This window comes from Sphaeramia orbicularis, chromosome 11 (assembly GCF_902148855.1).
Source record: "Sphaeramia orbicularis chromosome 11, fSphaOr1.1, whole genome shotgun sequence".
NCBI lineage: Eukaryota > Metazoa > Chordata > Actinopteri > Kurtiformes > Apogonidae > Sphaeramia > Sphaeramia orbicularis.
In genome coordinates this window covers 53,826,386-53,840,765 of record NC_043967.1, presented here as the reverse complement: position 1 = coordinate 53,840,765, position 14,380 = coordinate 53,826,386, and the positions used below count along the sequence as shown (strand labels likewise).

The 14,380-nt window shown below is 38.2% G+C and overlaps 1 protein-coding gene across 1 annotated transcript; it reads right to left on the bottom strand.

Moving 5' to 3' along the window:
* Positions 1-9,596: 9,596 nt before the first annotated feature.
* Positions 9,597-13,471, bottom strand: LOC115427903 (uncharacterized). Its single transcript, XM_030146643.1, has 2 exons — positions 13,009-13,471; positions 9,597-10,999 (listed from the first exon to the last, which is right to left on the bottom strand). The coding sequence occupies exons 1-2, from the start codon at positions 13,342-13,344 to the stop codon at positions 10,487-10,489; spliced, it is 849 nt and encodes a 282-aa protein (XP_030002503.1). The 5' UTR covers positions 13,345-13,471; the 3' UTR covers positions 9,597-10,486.
* Positions 13,472-14,380: the final 909 nt, after the last annotated feature.

Here is a 14,380-nt window from a genome sequence, read left to right as displayed (position 1 = left end):
AACATGAACAGAAATCAAAGAAAATAATCAACAAAATGACTAAATAATCAACATAAAATATAAATAAATAATGTAAATGAACAAGAAATCAAACAAATGAACAATATTATAGTGCAAGAAAGAAAATTTGTGTTTGTATTGATATATCATTATTATTATTGCTATTTTTTGTCACTTTAGCCACTTTAACAAATTTATTTATAGTGTTTATATTGTTTATCTCTTTGTTTTTCTGTTGTATTGATGCGTACTGTCTTATGCTGCTGTACATATTTGAATTTCCTCCTTAGGGGATCAATAAAGTATATCTTATCTTATATACATATATACGTATATTGTAGAGTAGATAGTAGTAGTAGTAATAATAATAATAATAATACTATGTTTTATCTTCAGGTGCATGTCTAAACCACTCGACACAGCTGAAAACAGCATAAAACCCTTTCTAAAAACAATTATGTGCAAGAATAACTGAACAGAGATAATGTCAAATAAACAAAAGTCAGAAAATAAAGTAAAATAATAATTTTAAAAATCAACAGGTTAGATTTTTCTACCATTAATTTAAAATCACTTTCTTTCTATTTTAAATGAATGAATCACACATTTCTTGTGTTTTTCCTTTGACTCATGTTCAGAAACAGCAGAAAAGTTAATAATGTTGTGGTCGTGACTATATGCACAGCAGGGGCATTATGGGAAATCTATTTATAGCTTGATGTGACTACACTGAACCTACACCTATTTTTATAGGTGGTAGGTCATTAGTGTGGTCAAAGTTTCCAGTTGACGTAAGCATCGTAACGGATTTTTTTTTTAAAAATCAATGTTGGAAGAAATTCAGTCTTTTTCCTTTATATTACTTATTTATATGTTATGTTTATTATTTAGTCATTTTGTTGATTATTTTCTTCCCTTGATGTTTATTTTTGTTCATGTTTTTGATTTTTTTAGGTCATTTTTTTGCCAGTTTTTTTTTTTTTTTTTTTTTTTTTTTTTTTTTGACAACTTCATACATTTTTTGTCACTTTGTTCCTTATTGATTGAAACCAGGTCAAATGTACAGATATTGAATTGCTCTATATATGAATTACATGCATACGAGTGCAAAAGACCATTAAAGTAAATAAAAAGCAGAAGAGTTTTCTTTAAAGTGCAGGATTCTTCTGTATTATTTAGCATTTAATAGAAATAAAACATACAAAGGATAATATTAAAAGTAAATATAACAGTTTACATGATGGTGTGTTTGTAGAATATTAATAAGATCAATAAAATCAAACAATGAGCCTTTAATAAAACAACAGTAGAATCTGAATACGCTTCAGTTTGTTGATGTTTTCCTTTAATTTCCTTCACATTTCATTATAACTCATTATAAATCAGGGGTCTCAAACATGCGTCCCGGGTTCCAAATGCGTCCCACCAAAGGTTCCAGTCCGACCCCTGGGATGAATTTACAAAGTGTAAAAATTCCACGGTCCAGGCTGTGGAACTCATTTTAGTTCAGGTTCCACATCCAGACCAATCTGATCTACAGTCAAATAAGAACAGCAGAAGAACTCACAAAAAAGAACGACTGCAGATTTACTTCTCGGTTTGATGTGGAAATAATATTACATTATGACTATAAATAATGACAACTTCAAATTTTTGTCTTTGTTTTAGTGCAAAAAATAACATTAAACTATGAAAATATTTACATTTACAAACTATCCTGGAACAATAAAATGTGAATAAACTGAACAAATATGAACAATCTGAAATGTCTAAAGAAAATTCAGCCCAATTTGACCCATTTTCTGCCGGTTCCTCAGTGTTTAGTGCAGTGGTTTCCAACCTTTTTTGTCTCGTGATCCCATTTTAACATCATAAATTTCTGGTGACCCCAGACATTCACAACAGAGACTTTTTTTTTTTTTTTGCTAAAATTAATTTGTGTTTGATCATGTAATAGTTTGCTATACTATGTTGCAAATAAATGTTAATTTCAGAGGACATTTAGTCTATATAATGTATATTATTATGGACGGAGGCAGAAAATCCAGGTGTAGATTACTGCACAAAAGGAGAATTTTATTTTCCTTGGTATTTACAAGGCTGCAAATTAATACTGAACAAACAAGAACTCAAACTATGAATTCTGAAAGAGCTGCAGCATCTGAAACTGACCACAATGAACATTTGACAGAGAAACAGAAGCACAGTGCTTCAGTTTCAGCTTCAGTTTGTCATGTCTTTTATGGATTGTGATTGTCTGTCTCAGCTCACCATCTATTTTTTATTAGCAAGTTTATTAATCAATTAATTACTCAGTTTATCAATTAATCAATTACTAGAAATTTCAGGCGACCCCATTTGAATTCCAGGCGACCCCACGTGCGGTCCTGACCCCAAGGTTGAAAAACACTGCGTTTAGTGTCTTTGTAGATCTGACCCATAATGCACATGTAGAAGTGATCAGCTGAGGCGGAATATTGTTAAATTTGGACTTATTTTTCTAGACAAAAATCTGGAGTTGTCATTATTTGTATTTGTTATTCTGTTATTATTTTACTGGTCCGGCCCACTGGAGGTCAAACTGGGCTGAATGTGGAACCGGAAAGAACATGAGTTTGAGAGCCTTGTTATAAATCTATCTCTAAGGACTCGTTTGTTCAACATGAGTCACATACGGGAAAAAAAAAGTCAGATTTGTGCCACTTTTATCCTCAAAAAAGCTCCAGACTGACGCTCCGCCCCCTCTCCTCTGATGCTCCGCCCCCTCTCCTCAGGTGTCGGGTTTCACCTGTCCACAGCCTCGCCTGTTCTCCGTCCGGCCCATGTGGTCCAGGTGGGTCAGAACGTCTCCTTGGCCTGTAACCTGACGTCCAGCGCCCAGATCACCTGGTACCGGCTGCAGCGGGGGGACCGGCTGCAGCCCCTGGTTACCGTTACCGCGGCAAAGTTCGGAAAGGACGCAGAGGATTTGCACCAAGGTTCTAATAGTTTTGGATTTTTCATTACAGTTTAGTTTTATTTAGTTTGGACTTTTTTTTCTCTAATTCAGTTCATTTTAATTAGTTTTTAGAGCAGGTTTGCCAGTTTTTATTAGTTTTTGTTATTTTCTAAATGCTTAGTTTTAGTTTAGTTTTAGTATTAGTTTTAGTTTAGTCGTCTCTTTTCTCTTCTTCTCTGTCGTTGTATTCACATAAATCCCAGACAGGACTCTGCTGCTTTAGTCTCCATGTTTCCAGGTAGAGTGGGGACCAGAAGACGACTGGAAACCACAAGTGAACACAAGTGACGGAGCCTTATAATATCATATGGTGACAGCAGAGGAAATTGCTTGAGGGAAATAATCGATTTCGTATCAATCCGACATTGACAAAAGACAAAAATGAAGGGAATTTTATCCATATTTTTATGCATTTTAGTTAGTTTTGTAAACACTCAATACAGTTTCAGTTAGTTATCGTTTTTTTCTTTTAATTCTAGTTTTTATTTATTTCAGTTAACGAAAATGTTTTTACAATTCTAGTTTTCGTCATTTCGTTAGTTTTCATTAACGATAATAACCTTGATTTGCACACAGTGGAAAAGGGTCATTTCATCAGCGGGGGGCACGTGGAGAATGGAACCAACAGTCTGGAGATCCTGAAGGTGGAGGAGGACGACGCTGGACTTTATTTCTGCAGCGGTCGGACCAATGGGGTGGTGACGGTCAGCGCAGGAATTCACCTCAGCTTCCACGGTACAAAGAGCGGCTGAAAATCCGGTGTTTAGGTTCTTTAAAGTAAATAATCTGTGGTTTATCAGCGTCAAACCTGCTCTCATGTCTAATGTTCTATGAGTGCTTCTGGGAAACTGGGTTTATTTTAGTTTCTGTCACTTTTCCATCTTTTTTTCCATCATGGAACATTTTGGGAAGGTTGGACCAAGTATTTCTGAGTTTCTAGTTTCATTGTGAATCATAAATGCATGCTGTTACCATGGCAACCGGCTCCGTATTGACCCACAGTTGTGTTCAGGGGGGAACTGCACAGTCTGGTTCAGATTGGATCAAATCTATCGGAGCTCTAACCACTTCCCATTTCTTGGTGAAACGGCTGATCTTCGCTGTGTTGCCATGACAACAGCTGCAATGTCGACATTCAGATATGTTCAGGATAGATGTCGGAGCAAATCGGACAAAGTACCTCAGAGTTGGAGCTACTTCCTGTTTCGTGGTGAACCACTGATATTTAAAAAAAACCAAACAAACAAATATCAAATGTCCCAGCATCACCATGGCAACGGCACTTAAGTTTAGTGTGGTATTTTCATTGTTGTTGATCCCCAGTGATATCTGCCTGATTGAAGTTTTAAAAAATGTGGGAGGAGTTCATTCAAATGCAATGCGAGTAAACTCTGCAAAATTAGCATAAAATTCAAAATGGCGGACTTCCTGTTTAGTTGTGGTCATGTGATCTGTTCAGTTTTTTGCAGGTCTTGGATGTGGTAAACCGTACCATTGGTCCTGTTACCACGGAAACAACATTGAGAGCCGTTAAAGAGCGGTTTTGCAACAGTCATTCGGAAATTCCACACATTTTTTTTTGTTGGTTTTCGCATACGTTTATTCGTCCAAATCTGTGTCTGGAACAAGGTTCTAATAGTTTTGGATTTTTCATTCTAGTTTAGTTTTATTTAGTTTTGACCTTTTTTTCTCTAATTCAGTTCGTTTTAAGCAGGTTTGCTATTTTTTATTAGTTTTTGTTATTTTCTAAGTGCTTAGTTTTAGTTTAGTATTAGTATTAATTTTAGTTTAGTCGTCTCTTTTCTCTTCTTCTCTGTCGTCGTATTCAAATCAATCCCAAACAGGACTCTGCTGCTGTAGTCTGCATGTTTCCAGGTAGAGTGGGGACCAGAAGACGACTGGAAACCACAAGTGACGGACCCTTAAATATCATATGGTGCCAGCAGAGAAAATTGCCCGAAAGAAATAAATTGTTTTTCTATCAGTCCAACACTGACAAAGACGAAAACGAAGGGAATTTTATCCGTAATTTTTATCCGTTTTAGTTAGTTTTGTAAACACACAATACAGTTTCAGTTAGTTATCTTTTTTTTTTCTGTTAATTATAGTTTTTATTTATTTCAGTTAACAAAAATGTTTTTACAATTCTAGTTTTCGTCATTTTGTTAGTTTTCGTTAACAATAACCTTGGTCTGGGACTGATTTTACCTGCGATTTTATTCATTTTTAACAGTTCGTTCACTTGCAGAACTTTTAAAGCTCCTGAAAACTGTTTTAAATTTCAGCTAATGTTCTTTTTGTTCAGCCCTGGTGTCAGTTTCAGTCTCTGTTTTTGTCGCCTTCGTTCATAAACCCTGACGTGGTTGCGTTTTTGCCTCCAGGCCTAGAGGGGGCGTCGGCCAGAGGCGGAGCCCATCAGCCATGTTGGACTCTGGGGGTGTGTCTTCTTCCCCCTCTGCTGCTCTTCTGCTGCCTCTTCGTCGTCGGCCTCTTCCTGTGCTCAGGTGTGTGTCCTCTTCCATGTTTTGTCTTCCATATTATTTTTTGTATGTATAATTTGGCCTCCTCTGTTTCAGATATCATTAATATCATTTTATTATTGGGTAAAAATCATCTCCACTGTGCAAAATGGAGAAATAACAAACCCTGCTTTTCTGGATTTACAAACGAATTTAAAATGTTTGTCTTGTCCTTAAGAAAATTAGAAAAAAAACAAAATTGCAATGAAAATAAGCCAGAACATTGCTCGTTACTTATTATTTGAATTTAAAAAGTCCTCTGTGTTTCATTTCCTTTTCTTTAATTTAAAATGCCTGATTATTTACACTGGATTGTATTTGAATGTATTTTTGCTCTTGCCCTACATATCCCCATGATTTTTCTACTCTATTTTATTTATGTTCATTTGTATTATTATGTTATTATCCTCATTGAGAGTTTGTATTTTTTCACAAGTTCAATTAAAAAAAAAAAAAAAAAGAGTGTTCCCGAATATAGAGTATCAAAATGTGGTAGAAAAAAAAAAAAATCTCACAGAGCTACATATTTCAGTTGGTACAGTTAGCTCATGTTATCAGCAGGTTAATTAGCGCAGTGATTATTAATTTATTCAGAAAAACTGTATAACACTTTTTGGAATATGCCGAGTTCCTGAGCTGAAGCTAAGCGAATGTAGCTAAGGTAGCGGTTGTTCTCTCAGTTTGTTATGCCTCTGTGTTTAAAAGTGTGCCTGTTGGAAACTGGCCATGAGAAGCTGGTGGACGGATGTTCATGTGTTTTATACAGAATAAATTCCCGTGTCGGTGAGGCAAAAAAAAAAAAAAAAGTGTCCTCTACTTCATCAACAGGCTGGGTTTACTGACCCCTAGTGGTGAAAATGGTCGGTCCTTCAGTGTGTCCTGGCTAGGGCACACATCAGCAGTTCACCGCCTCACCACGGGGGTCCCCCAAGGCTCTGTGTTGGGCCCCCTCCTTTTTGCCATATACACCACCTCACTCGGTCAGATCATCCACTCACACGGCTTCTCATATCATTGCTATGCTGATGATACCCAGCTCTATCTGTCATTCCCACCTGATGACTCCACAGTCTCAGTGCGGATCTCAGATTGTCTCTCTGACATATCTGCATGGATGAAAGCCCATCACCTTCAGCTGAACCTGTCCAAAACTGAACTGCTGCTCTTCCCAGCTAAGCCAACCATACAGCTGGACATCTCCATCACTATTGACTCCATACCTCTGGCTCCTACCAGTGTAGTACGTAACTTGGGAGTCATGATTGATAATCAGTTGACCTTCACGGATCACGTTGCCTCTGTCACCCGATCATGCCGTTTCACTCTGTTCAACCTAAGAAAGATCAGGCCATACCTAACCGAACAGGCCACCCAGCTCCTGGTGCAGACTATGGTTATCTCCCGTCTTGACTACTGCAATGCTCTTCTAACGGGCCTCCCAGCTTGTGTTGTCAAACCACTACAGATGGTCCAGAATGCAGCAGCGCATCTGGTCTTCAATCAGCCTAAAAGGGCACATGTCACCCCCTTACTCACCCTAAAAGGGCACATGTCACCCCCTTACTCATTGAGTTACACTGGCTACCCATAGCTGCCCGCATCAAATTCAAATCTTTAATCCTAGCCTACAAAATTCTCCGTGGGTCTGCTCCTGTCTACTTAGGCGCACTAATAAAAGCTTATGTCGCCCCACGACCACTCCGCTCGTCTGGGGAACGTAGTCTGGTGGTCCCCAGACCTTGTACAAGACAATCCAGGCTCTTTTCATGGGTCGTTCCACGTTGGTGGAACGCTCTACCAAGTGCTACAAGAACAGAGTCATCCCTGCCTATCTTCAAGAAGCTCCTGAAGACCCAGCTCTTCCGAGAGCACCTCCTGTCCTAGCACTTTCAAACATTCCATTTTAAATATTCTAATAAGGTTTTTCCCAGGACAGCCACAGATTCTTTCACGATTATCTCTGGACCTGCTGCGGTGGTCCGGCCTCTTCCCTGCCCTCATCATCACCACTCACTTATCCTCAACCGCCTCCATGTGTCTCCCCCTACTCCCCCCTTCTCCCCCTCTCCCCCAGTCCCTATCTCTATCGCTCTCTCTTTTTCCCCTTCTCTACTCTCTCTCTTTAACCCCAACTGGTCAAGGCAGACGTCCATCCTCCAGGAGTCTGGGTCTGCTCCAGGTTTCTGCTGTTAAAGGGAAGTTTTTCCTCGCCACTGTCACCAGTCACAAGTGTTTGCTCCAGGAGGATTCTGTTGGGTTTCTGTAAATTGGCTTAGAGTCTGGTTTTGACCAACTCTATATATAAAATGTCAAGAGATAACTTTCTTGTGATCTGGCGCTATATAAATAAAATTTGATTGATTGAGTGATTTAATTGGTTTTCCCCTGTAAGTCGCTTTGGAAAAAAGCGTCTGCCAAATGTGTAAACATAAACATAAACATAAAATACACACTGCAATTTGTGAATATTGTATTTTAACAGTGGGGCTCATTATTTTTTACTAATGAACACAATAATTTAGCTTTAATTTATCCTTTTTCACATCTAAGAATATGATCAATAAGACACTTTATTCCTGATTGTAAATATGTTCAATAAAAAGAAGATCTTATCCTTTATTAAGAGGATTTAATCTGTTATTTCTGATGAGGAAATTAATCTAATTAATTTATTCATCTGCCATTCTTATGAGTAGGAATCAAAAGCAGCCTGATTTTACACTTAAGTGATGGTAAAAATACACAGAAAATATTCATTCACAGCAAAAATAATCCATTTTAGGCATCAAAACTGAACTAATTCTGTTTTATTATATCAAACTGGCTCAAATCCTGTGAATTAAAATGAATGAAAATCAGATTTAGGATCAGAAAACCATGAAATGAAAGTGAAAATCATGGCTGTGGTGTTTTTAATTGTAACTCATAGTGTATATTTTTCATTTTCATCTACGTTTACAGTAACACATCTGGAATTTAAGTTTTCTATATTTGTTTGATACTAGACTATGACAAAAAACATTCAAATAAGCTGTTTCCCTTTGTTTGTTTATTTATTTATTTAATGGTCACACAGAAAGAAACAGTGAAATTATTTCCAGTACATGGGAGTTGTAGTTTTTCTGAATCAATGAACTACAAAGATAGTAACAGCTTTTAAAATCATCACACAGATAAAATCTGATCAGAATTCGAGAGAAAAAATAGTCGAACTAAAGTAAAACAGTAAAAATCCAAAGTGATTTGTTTCCCATGATGCCCCATCTGCTTGAAAAGTCCCAGTGTCATTGAACGCACCATGGTTCTGCTTTACAGATTGTGGTTTAAAGTCACAAATCAGCAACAAATGAACTGATTCTGCTTGTTTGAAGTGAAAGACAGCTGAGGATGAAGGAACAATGAGGTGTTTTGGTGAAGCATCAGCTTTTCACTGACTTCAGACTTTATCTCAGTTTTCACAGTCATCGCTTTCAGTAAGATGATGAAAGGTTAAAAAAAACACAGATAAACTCACAGATTTAAGTGACTCTAGACCACAGGTGTCAAACTCCTGTTAGTTCAGTTCCACATTCAGCTAAATCTGATCTGCAGTGGGCCGAACCAGGAAAATAAGAACAGAATAATATATAAATAATGTCAACTCCAAACTTTTCTCTGTGTTTTAGGGCAAAAAAAGTTCATTTATACTATGAAAAGGTTTATGTCTACAAACTATCCTTTCAAAAGATGTGAATAACATGAATAAACTGAAAAAATAAGTGTAATTTTAACACTATTCTGCCTCAGTTTATCATTTCCACATGTACATTAGAACTTACAGATCACAGTGGATCTACAAACACACAAAACATTTAATAACAGGTGGAATATTGTTAAAATCGTACTTAACTTCTCCAAAGACATTTCAGGTTATTCACAGTTTTTGCAAAATTATACTTTGTTTTAGTGTAAATACATGAAAATATTTACATTTACACAGAGACACATTTGGAGTTGTCATTATTTCTGTGTTATTATGATCGTATTTGACTGGTCTGACCCACTGGAGGTTGAACTGGTCTGAATGTGGAACCTGAACTAAAAGGATTGTTCATATCTTAGTGTATTTTTTGCATTTCACAAATTCATCACAGGGGGCCGGACTGAACCCTTTGGTGGGCTGGATTTGGCCCCTGGGCCGCATGTTTGACACCTGTGTTCTAGACCCAAACTCAAAGACTCAGATCCAAACAATCATCACTTTTCAGATAAATGTCTTGGCGTCCCTGGTATCAGCTAAAAACAGCCTGAGAACTTCATATATTTACTGTATTTCATATGTTTACTCATTTTCCCAGACCTGAACATCTGGAAACATCACCTCATGTCTTTATCTCAGAACCAGAACCTGTTCTGTAGCGGTTCTCTTCTCATATTGTCTTCCTAAACTCTCTTCTTCTAGCTCCAGTTTTCGGTTCTTAGCCGTTCAAACTGTCGGTCCTGTCAGAGGTGAACACAGGCTGTGGGTAAACCATCATCTGTAAATCATGCTGCATGTGATACTTCTGCTCCTAATGACTGACAGAGAGCTGGAGCTGGTCCCTGAACGCCTTCAACAGCAGCTCACTAACACTAATGTGTGCTAATGCTAATGCTAATGCTAATGAAAGGGTAACATACAGTTTTCCAACAGGGATAATAAAGTAAGAAAACCTTTAACTTTTCGCTCTTAAAAGCTAAAATCCTACAAATTGGTAAAAATCGGTAAAAATTCCCGTGTCCTTGTACATTTATCTGAAACCAGGTTCTCAGTTCGATCTAAACCCCTGAATCTGTCTTTTACTACTAGACTTTAACCCTGCATCTGTAAATAGAATGACAGTAAATATGAATCCTTTTATTTCCCTTGATTTAAACGCCTTTTATCCATTTTTAAAACTGATTTATCGTGACTCTGCTGCTGCGTTCGAGGACCCTCTGGTGAGCTCGGTCAGACCTCTTTGATCAGCACGCCATAGGGTCGGATGGACTCCTGGATGAGCGCCCTGGTCTCGATCTCCGTGAGGCCTTCAGGGACGTACACCAACCACATGTTGTCCCTCTGGCACTTCCTCCTCTTCTGGGGGTTGATCCGGTTCTGCAGGACCACTTTGTAGGTCTTCCCGTCCACCTTGGACTTGAACGTCTTGCAGTACTTCTCGGCCATCTTGATGTCCGGAGTGGAGTAGACGCCGCGGCCTTTGGTCTGGTCGGACACCAGCGAGGCGGCGGCGGCGTCCAGGAAGCCCGGCTCGTCGTCGGTGTCTTTGCTGTGGGTCAGGATGATGCCCAGGGATCCGTCCATGTTGTGTCCTTGGTAGGACACGGGCCAGGCGTCCTTCCCCGTCCCGAGCCACGAGTCGTTGCCGTCATCGTACTTACGCGTGACGAACAGGGCGATGCGATTCCAACCGCAGGGACGGACGTACCGCTCGTCACCGCGTACGAACGTCCTGTTGCCATCCTGACAGAAGAAACAAACAAACAGAGAAGTTACATGTGTGGAGAAGTGACCACATTATTTTTATGAATATTTTAGAGCAGAGAAATGTCACCCCCTGCTGGTCACAAAGTAAACTACACCCCATATTTTCATTTAAAACCTCTTTTCTTCTCATTTATTTATTATACACCGCAAAAATATGTAAATGTGTCTTTAACTCCAAGCTTTTAAAGGACAAAATGTGCAACCATGTTTTTCTTTTACAGTAAAACTGAGTGACATTGACTTTACATGAACAAATACACAGATAGGTATAAGAAATATGAGTGTTCGTAATATTAATGCAGTCCTGACCCACATTACTGCATTTTTTTTTTTTTTAAATTTCTGAACTGTTTATTATGATTCCATTCTACACGTGTTCATTTAGCTAATTTGATTGTAATATGAACTCAAGTAGGACTAGAAAGTATAATTCCACAATAGAAATAGTGTTACAGGATAAGAAATATAGTATTTTTTTAAAATATTTTCTACAGTAAGGATTTGTAATCTTTAATTGACTGTAATGATATGTTTCTGATTATCTTTTGAACACAACGCATCACATGACCGGAAACTGGGATCAACACTCAAATGTCTGACTGTGTTTGAAGGCAGCACAAAGTCGTTTACTGACATTTATTTTATTTACTCACTGACTTCTGTCCAGAGTTTTATTAATATAATAATAATAATAATAATATACACAGTAATTGTGCTTTTATATATATATATATATATATATATATATATATATATATATATTTGTGTGTGTGTGTGTGTGCGCACGCATTTTTTTTCTTTTTGTAGATTAAATATGCCGCTAAACTTCTGCTTTCAATGTGATTTTATATGAACGTATTTACAACACAGGAATGTCAACTCTAATAGTGCAGTGCTGGATAAATGTAAATATAAATGTAATATTTATGTATGTAAATATAAATACAGATTATTAAGTATTTCTCTGCTGACATCATTTTTGCTGAGGGTCTTGAACGCAGCACAAAGTCATTTACTGCCATTTATTTTATTTAGTCACTGACTTCTATCCAGAGTTTTTATTAATAACATAAGAATAATCATGTTGTACTTATATGTATCGCATCTATTTCAGACGCACCCTTCAAGTGTTTGTTACTATTATTTATTTATTTTTACTTTCTGTAGTTTAAATACACTACTACTTTGTGCTTTTAAATTAAATCTGAACAATTTCTGCTATCAGATTGATTTTACATGAACAAATGTACAAAACAGAAATATAAAATATAACCATATACACAGTGCTGGATAAATGCAGGTAAACATAATTACACATACAATAGTGGAAAAAATGATTAGTCATCAAAAACAATGGTTATACAATCCATCATAGCAGACGGCCCTAAACACTGGTTCTGTAATCCAGTCCTAACTCCTGTGTGTGTGTCATGTGACTAAAACAGACAGAAAAGAAAACATGGAATGAATAAAAGCACAGTTTGTGTCAGTACAGCGACACAGATACTGATGGAAGAACTGAAGGGATTTTGGTTTTTATCAAGAAAACATGTTAAAAGGATAGATATCAGCTGTGAAACTAAACTACTATGAGCTGTTGTAGTTGTGGTCTATAAGTTTTTTTTTCCGCGACTGTATTATTATTATTGAGCCGGTGTCGGTGTCCTGATGTCCGACTGTCTCTGAACGCACCATTTCCTGATTTCCTTAAAGTACTATAAGCTATTTTTTGTTATCTTTATATTAGTCTAAATAAATGTCACTTTAGTTGTATCAGGCATTAAAATGAACAAGAAACTGAAGGAAACAAGGGGTGGTCTAAGAATTTTTTTTCCGCCACAGTATTATAACTGAGCCGGTGTCCTGATGTCCGACTGTCTGTGAACGCACCATTTCCTGGTTTCCATCCGTTTTTAATAAAGTTTGAATAAATGCATAAACTTCTTGTTCCAGATTAATACTACGAAATAAAGTGCTTGGTTCACCTTGATGTGGGTGAAGTCGTAGTCGAAGCTCGGGTGGAAAAAGTCCTGGGGGTTGATCTTGACGGTGGTCCTCGGTCCGGGCGGGGCCCCTTCTGTCAGGGCCGGGGGGGGTCCGTACAGGTCCTGGTCCGGGTCCGGGTCCGGGTCCTGCAGGGACATGGTGCCCAGGCTGGGGTAGTCCAGCTCCAGGAAGCCCTGCTGCTTCAGGAACTCCTTCAGGGCCACGATGTTGACCAGGTCCTGCGGACTGAGCTGGGACGAACCCGGGGTGGACTCAACCGAGCAGGGGCTCAGGAGGGCGGACAGGGCCTCCAGGCACAGCCGGGGGTCCGGCATGGTGGTGGGGGTGGAGGGGGGGCCGGGACCAGGGGACCGGGACCAGGGGACCGGGACCAGGGGACCGGGACCAGGGGACCGGGACCAGGGGACCGGCTCAGACAGACGGAGACGGGAACCGAACTGTCCGGAGTCTGAAGAGAAAATGAAGAAGAGTTTCAGTTGGAGAAGAAAAAAAACACAAAGCAGAGCTGCTTTTACTTTCACTTCTACAGACCTGATGAGTCACAGCAGCACAAGTACTGCAAAAACAGTACTGACAACAGGAAAAATACTGCAGAAATACTGCAAAAAACTGTACTGACAACAGGAAAAATACTGCAAAAATACTGCAAAAACAGTACTGACAACAGGAAAAGTACTGCAGAAATACTGCAAAAAACTGTACTGACAACAGGAAAAATACTGCAAAAATACTGCAAAAAAACTGTACTGACAACAGGAAAAATACTGCAAAAATACTGCAAAAACAGTACTGACAACAGGAAAAGTACTGCAGAAATACTGCAAAAAACTGTACTGACAACAGGAAAAATACTGCAAAAATACTGCAAAAAACAGTACTGACAACAGGAAAAATACTGCAAAAATACTGCAAAAAACAGTACTGACAACAGCAAAAATACTGCAAAAAACTGTACTGACAAGAGCAAAAATACTGCAAAAATACAGCAAAAAACTGTACTGACAACAGGAAAAATACTGCAAAAATACTGCAAAAAACTGTACTGACAACAGGAAAAATACTGCAAAAAACTGTACTGACAACAGCAAAAATACTGCAAAAAACTGTACTGACAACAGCAAAAATACTGCAGAAATACTGCAAAAAACTGTACTGACAACAGGAAAAATACTGCAAAAAACAGTACTGACAGCAGGACCAGTACTGCAAAAATACTGCAAAAAACTGTACTGACAGAAGGAAAAATACTGCAAAAAACTGTACTGACAACAGCAAAAATACTGCAGAAATACTGCAAAAAACTGTACTGACAACAGGAAAAATACTGCAAAAAACAGTACTGACAACAGG